Below are 12,920 nucleotides of genomic sequence, written 5' to 3' on the forward strand. Positions count from 1 at the left end.
GAAAATATAACGAAGCTATATATATTTTCGTTTTTCCATGTGTGGCTGCCGCCACGATATCACGTTTAATAAATTCCGTAATAGGTAGTATTTTAATTTTGTTGCTAGTAAAAATAGCACATCTGCGAGATTGCAAAAAAGCACACCTGCTCAGACTTACTCGATTTAATGTCAAGACCCAGTATTTTATTCGTGATTCAATCATAGCTTCTGAATAAAAGCGATATTCAGTTAACTTTGAGCGAATCTCTCACAAAGTACAGCGTGATGGTGATACGAGCAACCAAGGGAAGATCGATGAACCCGTGGGAACTTGGTCGTATGACAGGGAAGGGGGAGCTATTCTCCTAGGAAGGATGGCAGCTTACCTGAGCGTCTATTCTCCATGTTAGGGGCGGCAAAAATAGCGTGTGATCCAGAGCGGACGGCTGAATTACGAAATGCGGTGTCTAGGCATCCGAAGTCCTAGTAAGGTAGCATGCCGAAAAATAAAATACTACAAACAATCAAGAATTGAATTCGGACCGGAACAATCGGCAACGACCTAGGCGACGAAATGAGGGCGACGATTGGAAGCTCGGTACATGGAACTGTAGACCGTTGAACACTTCGGGTGGAGACCGGATTCTGCTGGATCAGCTAGAATCCCGTCACATCGACATAATTGCACTCCAGGGGATTTGCCGAAAAGGAAAGAAGGTAAGGAGAATTTGTGGCCGCAGGGCACAGTACTACCAGAGCGGCGGCACAACCAATGAGCTGGGTAGTGCTGGGCAGGATGGAGAGTCGTGTGATCAAGTGGCAGGCGATCAGCTTGCGGCCGGTTCTACCACTACACTGGCCTTAATGTTCACTGACCTCACGAAGACCCGAGGTAGAGAAAAAAGCGTTCTACGCACAGCTAGAGAAACTCTACCATAGCTGCGCGCGACATGAACGCTTAGATCGGTAGGGAAGACATACAAGCCGGTGATCGGCCCGCACAGTCTGTAACCGTGACGAACGACAACGGCCAGTGATGTGTCAATTTCGCAGCTTCCCGAGGACTGGCAGTCCGAAGTACTTATTTTCGAGATCTACCTGGAGAACACCTCACCAACGTCCAACAAACCAAATCGACAATGTTCTCATCGATCTTCTCAGACATTACAAACGTACGCACCAATCGCGGTGCGGGTATTGGCTCGGACCACCAACTAGTTGCAGTAACTTTGTGCTCAAAACTGTCGACCGTATACCACGCGTTTGACGCTGAATGCCAGCGAGTGACGGAAGAGAAGAACCGCGCCAGGGGTCACATGTCAGCCACGGCTGTGACTCGTCAGAGCATGGGTAGATATCGAGATGCAAGAGCCGCTGAAAAGAGACTCCATCGCCGGAAGAAACGACAGCATTGGGAGCGTATTCTTGCGGAGGCGGAAGGTTGCTTCTCCAGGCACGATGCGAGGAGCTTCTACAAGAAGGTCAACTGAATCAGGAATTGAAACGTGTCAGCCCCTGTCATGTGCAACGGGGAACCTGATAACCGATAAAACAGAGGTGGCCAGGCGTTGGAAGGAACACTTCAGTGTGCTGTTGAACGGTGAGAGAAACTGTGGAGTCGAAAGAAGCAGGATGACTATTGAGAATGATGGTCAAGCTGTGGATCCACCATCCATGGACGAGGTGAAGAAAGCAGTGAAAGAGCTGAGAAACTGCAAGGCAGCCGGGAAGGACGGCATTCCCGCCGAGCTCTTCAAAGTCGGGAGCGAACAGCTGTATCGTGCCATCCATCGGATCATGCTGAGAGTGTGGTCTGATAAAGAATTGCCCTCGAACTGGTTGGAGGGTCTCATATGCCCGATCTACACAAAAGGCCTTCGCCTGGACTGTAGCAATTATAGGGGAATAATTCTTCTCAATACCGTGTACAAAATTCTCTCCCGCATCCTGTTCCACAGACTGAGGCCGTTGCAGGAGACCTTTGTTGGCGATTACCAATGCGGTTTTCGAGGGGGACGCTCCACGACGGACCAAATGTTTACCTTCGAAATCCTCGATAAATTTCGAGAATACAACTTGCAGACGCACCATCTGTTCATAGACTTCAGGACAGCGTACGATTCAGTCAAGAGAAATGAGTTATGGCAGTTTATGATTGAACATGGCTTCCCAACAAAGCTGATTAGGCTGATACGTGCCACCCTTGAAGGTTCTACATCAAGCGTCAGGATAGCCGGTGAGATATCGGACTCGTTCGTGACGTTAGATCGTTTGAAGCAGGGTGACGGGCTGTCGAACTTATTGTTCAGCATTGCATTGGAAGGTGCTATACGGAGGGCTGGTGTGCAGAGAAGCGGCACCATCATTACGAAGTCTCACATGCTTCTCGGTTTTGCGGACGATATCGACATCATTGGTATCAACCGTAGAGCTGTGGAAGAGGCCTTCGGAACTCTTAGGAGAGAAGCTGCGAGATTAGGGCTTGTCATAAACTCTGCCAAAACGAAATACATGGTGGCCGGCAGAGTGAGTGGTAGTCCGTCGGAGGTTGGTGCTGCGGTGGTGCTAGATGGGGAAACATTTGAAGTAGTCGACGAATTTATTTACCTGGGAACATTAGTGACATGTGACCACGAGGTTAGCCGTGAGATAAAGAGGCGGATAGCAGCCGCAAACAGGGCCTTTTACGGACTACGTAACCAGCTAAGGTCCCGCAGTCTGCAAATCCGTACTAAACTTGCACTCTATAAAACACTGATTCTCCCGGTGGCTCTCTACGGCCATGAATCATGGACGCTGAAAGAGGCTGATCGGCGAGCTCTAGGTGTTTTGAGCGTAGGATTTTGCGTTCAATCCTTGGCGGCAAACTAGAAAATGGTGTTTGGCGCAGACGCATGAACCATGAAGTTTACCAGGCATACAAATCGGCGGATATAGCCAAGCGGATAAAACACGGCAGGCTTCAGTGGGCTGGGCATGTAAAGAGAATGCCGGATTAGCGCCAAGCGAAGGCTATATTTAGCAGGAATCCCGATAGAGGTCGTCGACTTCGAGGTAGACCCCGCACTCGTTGGATGTGTGCTGTCGACGAGGATGCTCGCGAAATAGGTGTTAGGGGCGATCGGAGGATAGCAGCCCAAGACCCAAGGACATGGCGACGTATTCTGGATTCGGCACTGGATCCATAATCGGTCTGTCGCCTTAAAAGTAAAGTAAGTAATACCACGCTCGACATCGCCGAACCCCGCGGCTTAACATCAAGCTGCTCCGGGACCTCCAGACTGCGGAGGAATACGCGCAACAGCTCGAAGCGGTACTAGCCACGGCGGAGGGGCTTGGCGCATCGTCTCTCGAGGACGGCTGGTGTAGCATTCGCACAGCTATCGGGGGGACCGCAACGGCAACGCTAGGAGTGGAAGCACCGAGTGGTAGAAACGACTGGTATGACGGGGAGTGCGAGGCAGCGGTGAATGAGAAGAACCGGACAAGGGCGATATACCGATATACGAAATACGAGAGAGAACAAGGCCAATTATATACGGGCACGAAACGACATGACCACGATTTTAAGACGGAAGAAGCGCCAGCAAGGGGATCGTGAAAATGAGGAACTGAAGCAGCTGTGCCGTGCCAGTAATACGCGGAAGTTCTATGAAAAGGTAAACCAGTCTCGCAGAGGCTATGTGCCGCAAGCAGACATGTACAACGACGTGGATGGGAACCTTTTCACGGATATCAACGAGGTGGTCGACAGGTGGAAGGAGTACTACGATGGACATCTGAATGGCGATACAGTAAACAGAAGCGGAGCAGGAGCTGACCTAGGAGCACAACTAGTAGATGACCGAGTACCATTACTCGATGTTCATGAAGTTCTTCGTGAGATCGGGAACCAAAGCCGCAGGTAAAGACGGACTGCCGAGCGAGCTCTTTAAACATAGGAGAGAGGCACTGGCTAAAGCCAAAAACATCATGACAAGAAGACTGGCATCTCTGGATCGATCCCATTCAAATTACAAGCGTCAAATCAAACAGCGCACTGCATCTATTAAAGGTTTGCTATGAGAGTGCTGGTAATAAGAGCGGGGGCCTAGTGTGGTTGGTAACGTCTCCGCCAACCACGCTCGACGCCTGGGTTCGAATCCCACCGCCGACATAGGTGTCGATGGTTGTGAGGTGGCGTGATCCACTCACAACCAACCCAACTGGTCTAGATTCAATCCTAGCCGACACCGGGAGATTTTCTGAGGCGAAAAATCTCTGGGATCACGCCTTCCATCGCATGAGGAAGTAAAGCCGTTGGCGCCGGTCCGTTAATAAACGGGTCGTGAGTTAGGGTCCTGGGTGTGGAGTCGTCTCCCTGGGCGTCGGTGATTGGCCACAACAGTGGCGGAACTAGACCGACGGTAAATAAGCGAAAGTAAAAAAAAAGAGTGCTGGTAATTACATCGCTGCGAAGATAGAGTGTGCGTATGTGGTGGTCCAGCCTGTGCGTTCGGCTTGCATTCGCATCGCCAGCATGCGTCAGTTCCACTTTTACTCAACAGACTGCGCTGCCAAAACTGTCACTCTATCTCAGGCAGAGTTCCCAGTCTTCTTCATATGATGCTTTTGCTAGAGCGCTGCAATAGGTCATTTCCAGGATTTGGGAGGAGGAAAATTGCCAGATGAGTGGATGGAGGGAGTTGTCTACCCCATCCACAAGAAAGGCGACAAGCTGAAGAGCCGCAACTACCGCGATATGTCACACAGATCTTGTTCCGTCGTCTATCACCTTCAACCAGGAGGTTCGTGGGACAGTACCAAGCGGGCTTCATTGGAGTCCGTACCACTACGGACCAGATCTTCTCGATCCGACATTTCTGTAAAATATCACGAGTATAACTTGTCCACACATCACATCTTCATCGACTTTACAGTCGATCGAAAGCAGCTATGGCAGATCATGCACGACAACGGATTTCGGATAAACAGACTCGACTAATCAAGGCCATCATGGCACAAGTGATGTGCTACATGCGTGTTTTGGGGATACTCTCGAGTCACTTCGAATTGCGCAGAGGGTTAAGACAAGGTGATGGACTTTCCTTTTTAACATCGCTCTTGAGGGTGTGATGCAAAGGGCGGGCATCGACACGAGGGGCACGATTTTCACAAGGTCTGTTCAGCTTCTGGGCTTCGCCGATGACCTTGACATCATAACACGTAACTTTGCGACAGCGGAGGAAATTTACGTCCGACTGAAGGCCGAAGCCGGACGAATCGGATTGCGTGTGAATGCGTCGAAAACGAAATACATGCGAGCGAGGGGCTCCAAGGAGAATAACATCAGCCTCCCAACTAAAGTCTCTGTAGACGGCGATGAGCTTGAGATGATCGACGAGTTCGTGTATTTGGGGTCACTGGTGACCACCGACAATAACACCAGCAAAGAGATCCAGTGACGCATCCAGGCTGGAAATCGTGCCTACTTTCCACTTCGGAAGACACTTCGATCGAGTTGAGTGCAAGTGTACAAAATCCTGATAAAACCGGTAGTCCTCTACGGAATCGGGACAACAACGCTTTTCGCGGAGAACCTTAACGCGCTTGGAGATTTCGAACGGAAGTTTGCGGTGAGCTGGTCATGTCGTCAGGATGCTGGACGGCAACACTGTGATACCACGTCTCCTCTTCAACCCTGTCGGCATCAGAAATAGAGGGGCACAGCGTGCACGATGGCTCGACCTGATCTAAAGAGACTTGCGCCTGGGGAACTGGCGAAACACAGCCCAAAACCGAGCAACATGGCGACCACTTCTTGATATAGCACGAGCCACCACGACTCTCGTCTGGTTGGAAAGGTAAGGTATGTTGTCTGTAAAAGAGCTATTTTTGTTTTGTTTTCTTTTTGAATGAGTCATTTTAGTATTCTGGGCGTCGGTCGGTCTGGGATATTTTGATTAGTGTTGTTTTCACCCTATATAGGGTCCAGTTTCGTAACGAAATATACTACTGATACTGTTGGTCTCATTGTAAATACGTAGCGTCCTTACAACAGAACAACTTTTTGCGTTGCAATCAGTTGCTGTATTGACAATTCTATGTCCGAGTAGTTTTTTTGGAATATACCCCACCTTCACATATCTATGCGACAGTTTCTTTTTGATTGTCCAGGTCCCCTCTAATCTGATTCAAGCGCTGCTGGATCGACGTTGCGTTCAAAGGCAGATTTGGCCTTGTAGAGGGACCCTGCTTTTTTGAACGTGGATTTTTACATCAGCGTGAAACAGAAAAAACTTAGTCACTGGAGTGGCTGTTACTAACTACAGAGAGAAACGGCATTACAGTTAAAGACGTGCCAATATATGACAAGACTACATTTTAAGTTTAGTGCAATGTAGTTTAGTTGCAATGCTTGTAATTTTACGAGTATGCGGGACCTTCCGGATGAGGTATTTTTTAAATTAATTCGTAAAGAGTCTCCATTATTTAATACGGTACACTCACACCTAGGGTTCAGAAGGAGCGTACCTTCTCATGACAACTCAAAAAGTAAAATGAAGCTATGACTCGTTACACCTAAGCATTATTTTATTTAGGAAAACCTTCACTTCATTACTCGCTGTGTGGTTTTTCTAACAATGAATTGGTTCAATTTAACAAGTCTTTTGACTAAAATTACGTGAGGTTTGAGTGGAATAAGCGGCATTTTTAAATTAATGTGATATTTTAAAACTCAACTATTCTTCTTTGTAAACAACCGGATGAATCAAAAGTTAACGATTCATTTCACTATTCTATTTATTATTTTTTTATGAAGGCTTTTAGCTTTTAGCGAAATAAAATTTAAAAAACTTTAAATGTTTTTTTCGTTTTGATGATAGTTGTTATATTAGGTTAAAACAAAAACTTTAAACTAATATAAATAAAACATCAACGTTATGTATATTGAAGCGAAAACTTTCAATGAAGTCCTATAGCACAAAACCTAGTCTCACCTTGTAAGTCATCGCTGCGGTCGATCTTGAGGCCCTGTTGAGTGACGGCGGCTAGTGAAGCCGCGTACTCCTTGTCGCATTTGCTCTTCTGTATCATGCAGCGCTTCATCGTTTCCAGCAGCTTTAATTCAGCTTCTTGGCGATTCAGCAGCGCTTCATGTGCCGCCCTGCCTTGCAATGCCGATGAAAACCCCATTTCAGCTGCTCTAGTTACACTCTACCTTTCTGTACTAACATTCACACGATGTTACACTTTTTTCACTACTCTTTGATTACCTATTGACACTCATTCACTTTGCACATCTGCATGGAACACTTTGCGATTCGGAATTATTTTTCGCTGCTTTTTTACTTTATTCGATTGTGAACAGAGTGAACAGAGTGAATGAAACTCCTCGATTTCCAGCGTGCTCCCGTTGTTAAGTTGTTTCCTACAAATCACTGTTTTTCGATGACAATTAAAAACAGGTTATGGTTATCATCCAAACTGGACCTGCTGTCACAAGGCACACACAGACTGTGAAGTGACACCGGCAAGCGCAGTGAAAGCGAACCGTCACTGCGTAGTCTTTCACTTCGGCCCCGCTGCTGGGGATACTTCACCGTTAAACGACGTTTTGTGTCATTTTTTTTCTTACAATTTTTTTCTTTCACCGATGCAGCTAGTAACTACGAGACGTGCCGTTTTTGGTTATCGCGTATTCCTGTCACATCATCAAACGACAAATTGCACTTTTTACTACACTATCCTCAATCCCACCGGCTGTACTTCTTTCGGCCACACTACCAAGTGTTTTTTTTTGTTTCGAAGGAAGGAGAAAAACGGCCGTCACAACCCCCCGCTTGTGTGTACCTGGAACTCACAGGCTGGTTGACCTCTCTTTCTTCGTCGACATCAATGTGCTGAAGTCCAACAGACAGATGTTGTCGATGAATAAAAGTCTGCGAAACAAAAAACGATTCTAATTAGCATATAATTTTAGCGTCCTATAAACTATAACCGCAATCGACTATAGTAACAGGCAATATTAACACTGTTAATTCTTATATCACCTTCTTTTTACCAAATTTTTGGAATATTCATTTACTCTTTTTATCTCAACTTGTTGCAGAGTGCAGAACTTCACTCGAAAACAGTCACTTTTTAGTAGATCTTTAATTACTGGAATACAGTCACTCATAGACAAAATGGTAATGAAAAGTGTCATATTCTCTTCGGCATGTATCTAGCAAATTTCATCTAAACTCATATGGATTTCTATAACAAGCATGCAGATCAAAAAAAGTTCATACAATGGACTCCTCGAGTATGATTCACCGTTTCAACGTTCGATACAATGTTCACCTTAACCATGGAAATTGTTAGCTTCGAAAAAATTATGTTTCGAAATACCATAGTGAGCTTTTTCTCTTGCTAAAGCAGTTTATTGCCACCTCTGTCTTCACTCCCTGGAATAACAGCTGATAAAAATTGTCATTGTCTCTTGGCTAAATCATTGTTATTGCTTTTATGAAAAATGAAAACTTTTATATTTTCTCAAACTCTCGTGTAGTAGCTTTAGTACTAGTTAAATTTTTTTGACCCCCCTCCTCCATCGTGGCATTTCGTCACAAAGTGTCAGACACCCCTCTTGATTATTACTTAGCTTCATAACAACCCCCCCCCATGACAAATGAAGTGAAAAACAAAAAACAAGAAAGCAATTAAAATGACCCTAAACAGACAAAACAGTGACAAAAAAGAACAACTAGAAGAAATCAAAAATTTTTTCTTAGTGTTATATTTGCTACGTAGCTTGGCCTAACTCCCCACCTTCCCCCTCGTCACATTTCGTCTCAAAACTGTTGTTTTAAATAATACTGTTACTAGCCTATATTGTTCTATTCCGATTTCTTAGAAGGATTTCTTGCCAACTGCCAATACGCTGTTATTGAAGCTGCTATACCTCCCGAACCGTCAGAGACCATTAACGTGAGGCTCTTTTTATGAGTTAACTTAGTTGTTGGATGGCTACACACATTTTTTCATCCCAGCATTCATCCATCCGTCTTGTCTCTAGGATATTAACCCCAACTTGTTGCTTTCGTTGCTCCACTCATTGGTCGGTTGGTAGGCATAGTAAGTAAACACACCGCACAGCTTGTACCAACAATGTTTGCAGCAAGCTAACTTATCACGGTATCGCTCCGGTTTTGTGCGTCTTCTGAGAAGAATAAAATAACCCACCACCGTCGACATCATCGGGCGCAAAGCTTCCATTCCAGAGTACAGCTTCATCTTCATCAACGCAGGGGGTTGCCGAGCCGGGAAGGTGCGAAGCAAAGTTTCCGCTGACTTGGTTGGATACTTCGGGTTTTATTGTAGTGGTTGATGTTGTGTTGTTATTTCTTTGTTTTTGTCTCTCATTCTGCTGTTCGGTTGCTTTCTTGGTGAAGCTTGCAGTTTTGAGTTTTGTTATTTTTGTTGCGATTTTAAATCATTCAAGCTAGGCCTTCGTGTGCATAGTTAAACTGAGAATTATGTTCATATATGTAGTGTGCGGTATTTTTCTTCATTTTGAATCGTTTATCTGAGCTGAGCAAATATTGTACCAATGCCTATGTATATAAAGTATAATCCAGAATATATTTCATACTTGGAAATTCATTACTCGGAGCAGTACTAAATTTCAAAGAACTACATACAGTTGCACAAAATACTTGCGGAATACAAGCGACAATTTCAATTTTACCATATGACCTAATTTAACGCAACCGTAGTATTATCCCCTATTATTAGATACTGCCCAACTTATTCGCACAGCGAGCCAACATCGTTCATCGCAATATTTAATAATACACACGGCGCTTTGTTTTGGCAAAAAAAGCCTGCACACATACAGCGTATGAGACCACCTCCGGGAAGCTCCACAGTACGGCGCGTTTACTACTCCATCTACCCTGTGGTTGTCGCTGCTGCCGCGGCCATTTGAACTCCAAAGTCTCAACCAGCGAACCTGTAGTGTGTTTGTGTGCATACCCGCATGGAACTCAGAAAGCAGGAAAATCAAGTCAATCAGGTTCTGATTGTGTTTTTCTTCGGCTTCTTTTCACACCGATACCCATACTTGCATACGGTTCCGCAGCGCGCCATCGGTCGGGCACTTCAAATTTAGACTTTGCTACCTTCCACACGGGTCCAGCATAAAGCAGTCTGTGGGGCCGTTTCTCCGCCTGGCCCTGCCACCTTTTCGGTACTCGAAGAACTGGTTCTAGCCAACAAGCAGGGAATATGTTTTGCTTCTTTAGATATTCCTCCTTTAGATATCTCTCATGGCAGCACAACTAGTGAAGGTAAAGCTGCAATTAGGAACCACTTACTCTGAGAAACTCTCGACTAGTCTTCTTCGTATCACAGCGATCAAATTTCAGGAAAATCATCCACGGCGTGAGTTGGAAGAAAATCTTGCCTCAATGTTGGTGTTTTACCCGTTTCAAGATGTTCTGGGTACTTGGTACTTGGTTAGATAAAAAAGCTCGAACCCGAGATGATTACCAAAATTTTCGATGAATATTTTATTTCGAATAATTTTCGAGTTTTCACATACGAGACGGATTCAACTTTCATATTTGTTTTGCTTGCATACAAAAAAAAAACAGTTCAAACATTGAAAACAGATTTCAATGGATTTAAAATTACCAGTACGGAATCAAAAATTAGTTTTCAATACTGATGTAGAAAATATTTACCGTAAACTAAAAAATGTTCAACACTGATGTAGAAAATATTTGAACTTAGGCTTCATCAATTTGACTCGAGAAGTGATAACACTTTTTAGAACTGATCGAAATATTACTTTAGAAGTTTGTTACAACTGGTTTTGTACCAACTTTACTACCAGGACTTAAAAAGAGGTAATTGAAAGCAAAAATTCGTATATAGAACTGTACTAACAAGCGGAGATTTCCAATCAAATGATAAAATGATGATAAAATGATCAAATTGAATATAAATCAATAAAAATGATGACAATAACAGAAATTTTGTTGTGTTATGTTAAAAAAATTGAACGGTTTCAATTTCAAAGATAACTTTCTCTGTAGTTGGATGAAGCTAGAGTTTACTTCAAAATTTATTTTTGACGTCTGTCTACTGCACTGCTTCATTTCACGACTGACAACTCGAGTACCTACTGCTGATATTCAAAATGTGTACTTGCAACCATCCGTTACGCGTATGAATTCCATTCGGAGACGATAGGTAGTAAAGTTCCTTTTTTCATTAAACATGCTTTTTGCCTTGTACCTTGTGCGGTACAAACATGTGAGCAAAAAGTGATGGCCGATGTCTGCCTGAGCCGGTATGTTGTGCTAGAGGTTTTTTCATCGCCCATCCGGCAGTGATGGTGATGAAATATAAAAATGGTCGCTATTGAATCATTGCCACGAATAAACACCGACACCGCGCCCCGAAAAAACTTGGCTAACACTGACACTTCTTGTTTATTTCTAAATTTAAAATCACTTTCTTTCGAGTTAGTTTACTTGATCACTGGTTTGATTATTGCACTTTCTTCGGACTAGAGTTAACAACACGTCTAGACATTGATAAATCATCTGTATGCTCAGCTGGCGTAGCAAATCACATTTTGTAAGACTCGCTTACACCTGTTCTATTTGCAAACCAATTGTTTTCGACATCGGCGATGTTTATTTAATTCTATTACAAATTAGGATATTTCCACAAATCAACAGTACCTACACTTGCAATGCAGGAACACTATGGTATTTCAAATGTATAGCACATCACTGTGGGTGAACCCAATCACAAATACTACTATTATCCCGATCAACCGACAGCCGAACAGCGAGAAGAAATAACAGAAACCCAATATAAACAGAGAAAAAACCGGACACTGGTTGGCCGATTCCAGCACACTGCTCAGCTTAGATGCTTTTCTTCTGTGGGTACGTTTCTAATGTTGATGTTTCCACTGTCTGTTTTCGTGGATTAAACGGCTACGATGGTAGCCAAACGGGCAAAATAAACAACACAAACCTTTCGTTTCACAGCTCTTCACCTCCCACGCTCTCTCAAGACACCATGCTGCCGATACACACAAACTGCACAAACTTAACTCGAAGAAGGAAGTGTAGCACGGAGTGCAGCACACTGCTACAGGAGTTGAATACACTAAACAGTCTTTTCCGAAAACGTGAGTACGATCGCAACCGACACGCGTCCGACCTGTCGAAAGTCTGCTACACGAATGAATGAATTCAATCTGCTAGCTGCGAAGTGCGTGGTCGCGAGAGAATATCTGCATCTAAGAGCGTATACAAAACCCAAGAAGAAATTTCGCCGGAGAGAGCGAGAGCTTCTCCATAGCGAGTAGAACCGGGAACGAATAACCAAAATAAGCATCGCGTGAAATGCACATCAGCTGTTCCGTTGGCGTAGCAGGACCGTATTCAGCCACCAAAAAAAAAATGTTTAAATATTTTTCGATATAATGGACATTGTCTGTTACAACTATTTTAATTTTAAGCATAGTTTACAGTTCCAAGCGAAGTGAAAAATTTGACAAGTGAAAAAGCGTAAATTTTCGCTTGCGAAATCTGTCGTGAAAACCCGTTTGTGAAACACGCAGGTATTTCACCAGTCTGCAGTTTACAGTTTAAGTAAAGCGAAATTCACGAGTTTACACTCCGAGTGAAGTGAAAATTGGTTGCAACTGACAGAATAAAAACGCACGCAAGTTTTCGCTTGCTGCTGCCTTTTTCACTAGCGTTTGCATGCGTGAGAAAAATAAACCCAAATGAAAAAGATGAGATCCACAACCTTCGATTTCGCTGGATCGAATTTGTTTACAGTTCCAAGCGACATGAAATTTTTGCAGGTTGCATTTTTCACGAGCGTGAAATAATGAACATTTTGTATGAGATTTTCACTTCGCTTGGAACTCTAATTAGGGCTTT

General features: G+C 44.2%; 1 protein-coding gene across 9 annotated transcripts in view; it reads right to left on the reverse strand.

Annotated features, from left to right (window-relative positions):
* Window positions 1-12,141, reverse strand: part of LOC129728740 (tyrosine-protein kinase Fer) — a 102,798-nt gene extending 90,657 nt beyond the window's left edge. For 4 of the 9 annotated variants that reach the window (XM_055687642.1, XM_055687584.1, XM_055687526.1 and 1 more), the window contains exons 1-2: window positions 12,001-12,141; window positions 6,963-7,904 (exon numbers count right to left, since the gene is read on the reverse strand). In XM_055687642.1, coding sequence (XP_055543617.1) covers window positions 6,963-7,158 — 196 coding nt within the window. In that variant the 5' untranslated portion in view covers window positions 7,159-7,904; window positions 12,001-12,141. Of the gene's footprint in view, window positions 1-6,962; window positions 7,905-11,135; window positions 11,631-12,000 lie in introns of those variants that run through there. The other 5 variants (XM_055687369.1, XM_055687318.1, XM_055687220.1 and 2 more) reach the window with 5 other exon arrangements.
* Window positions 12,142-12,920: the final 779 nt, after the last annotated feature.

Source organism: Wyeomyia smithii, chromosome 1 (genome assembly GCF_029784165.1).
Source record: "Wyeomyia smithii strain HCP4-BCI-WySm-NY-G18 chromosome 1, ASM2978416v1, whole genome shotgun sequence".
In the NCBI taxonomy this organism is placed as follows: Eukaryota; Metazoa; Arthropoda; class Insecta; order Diptera; family Culicidae; genus Wyeomyia; species Wyeomyia smithii.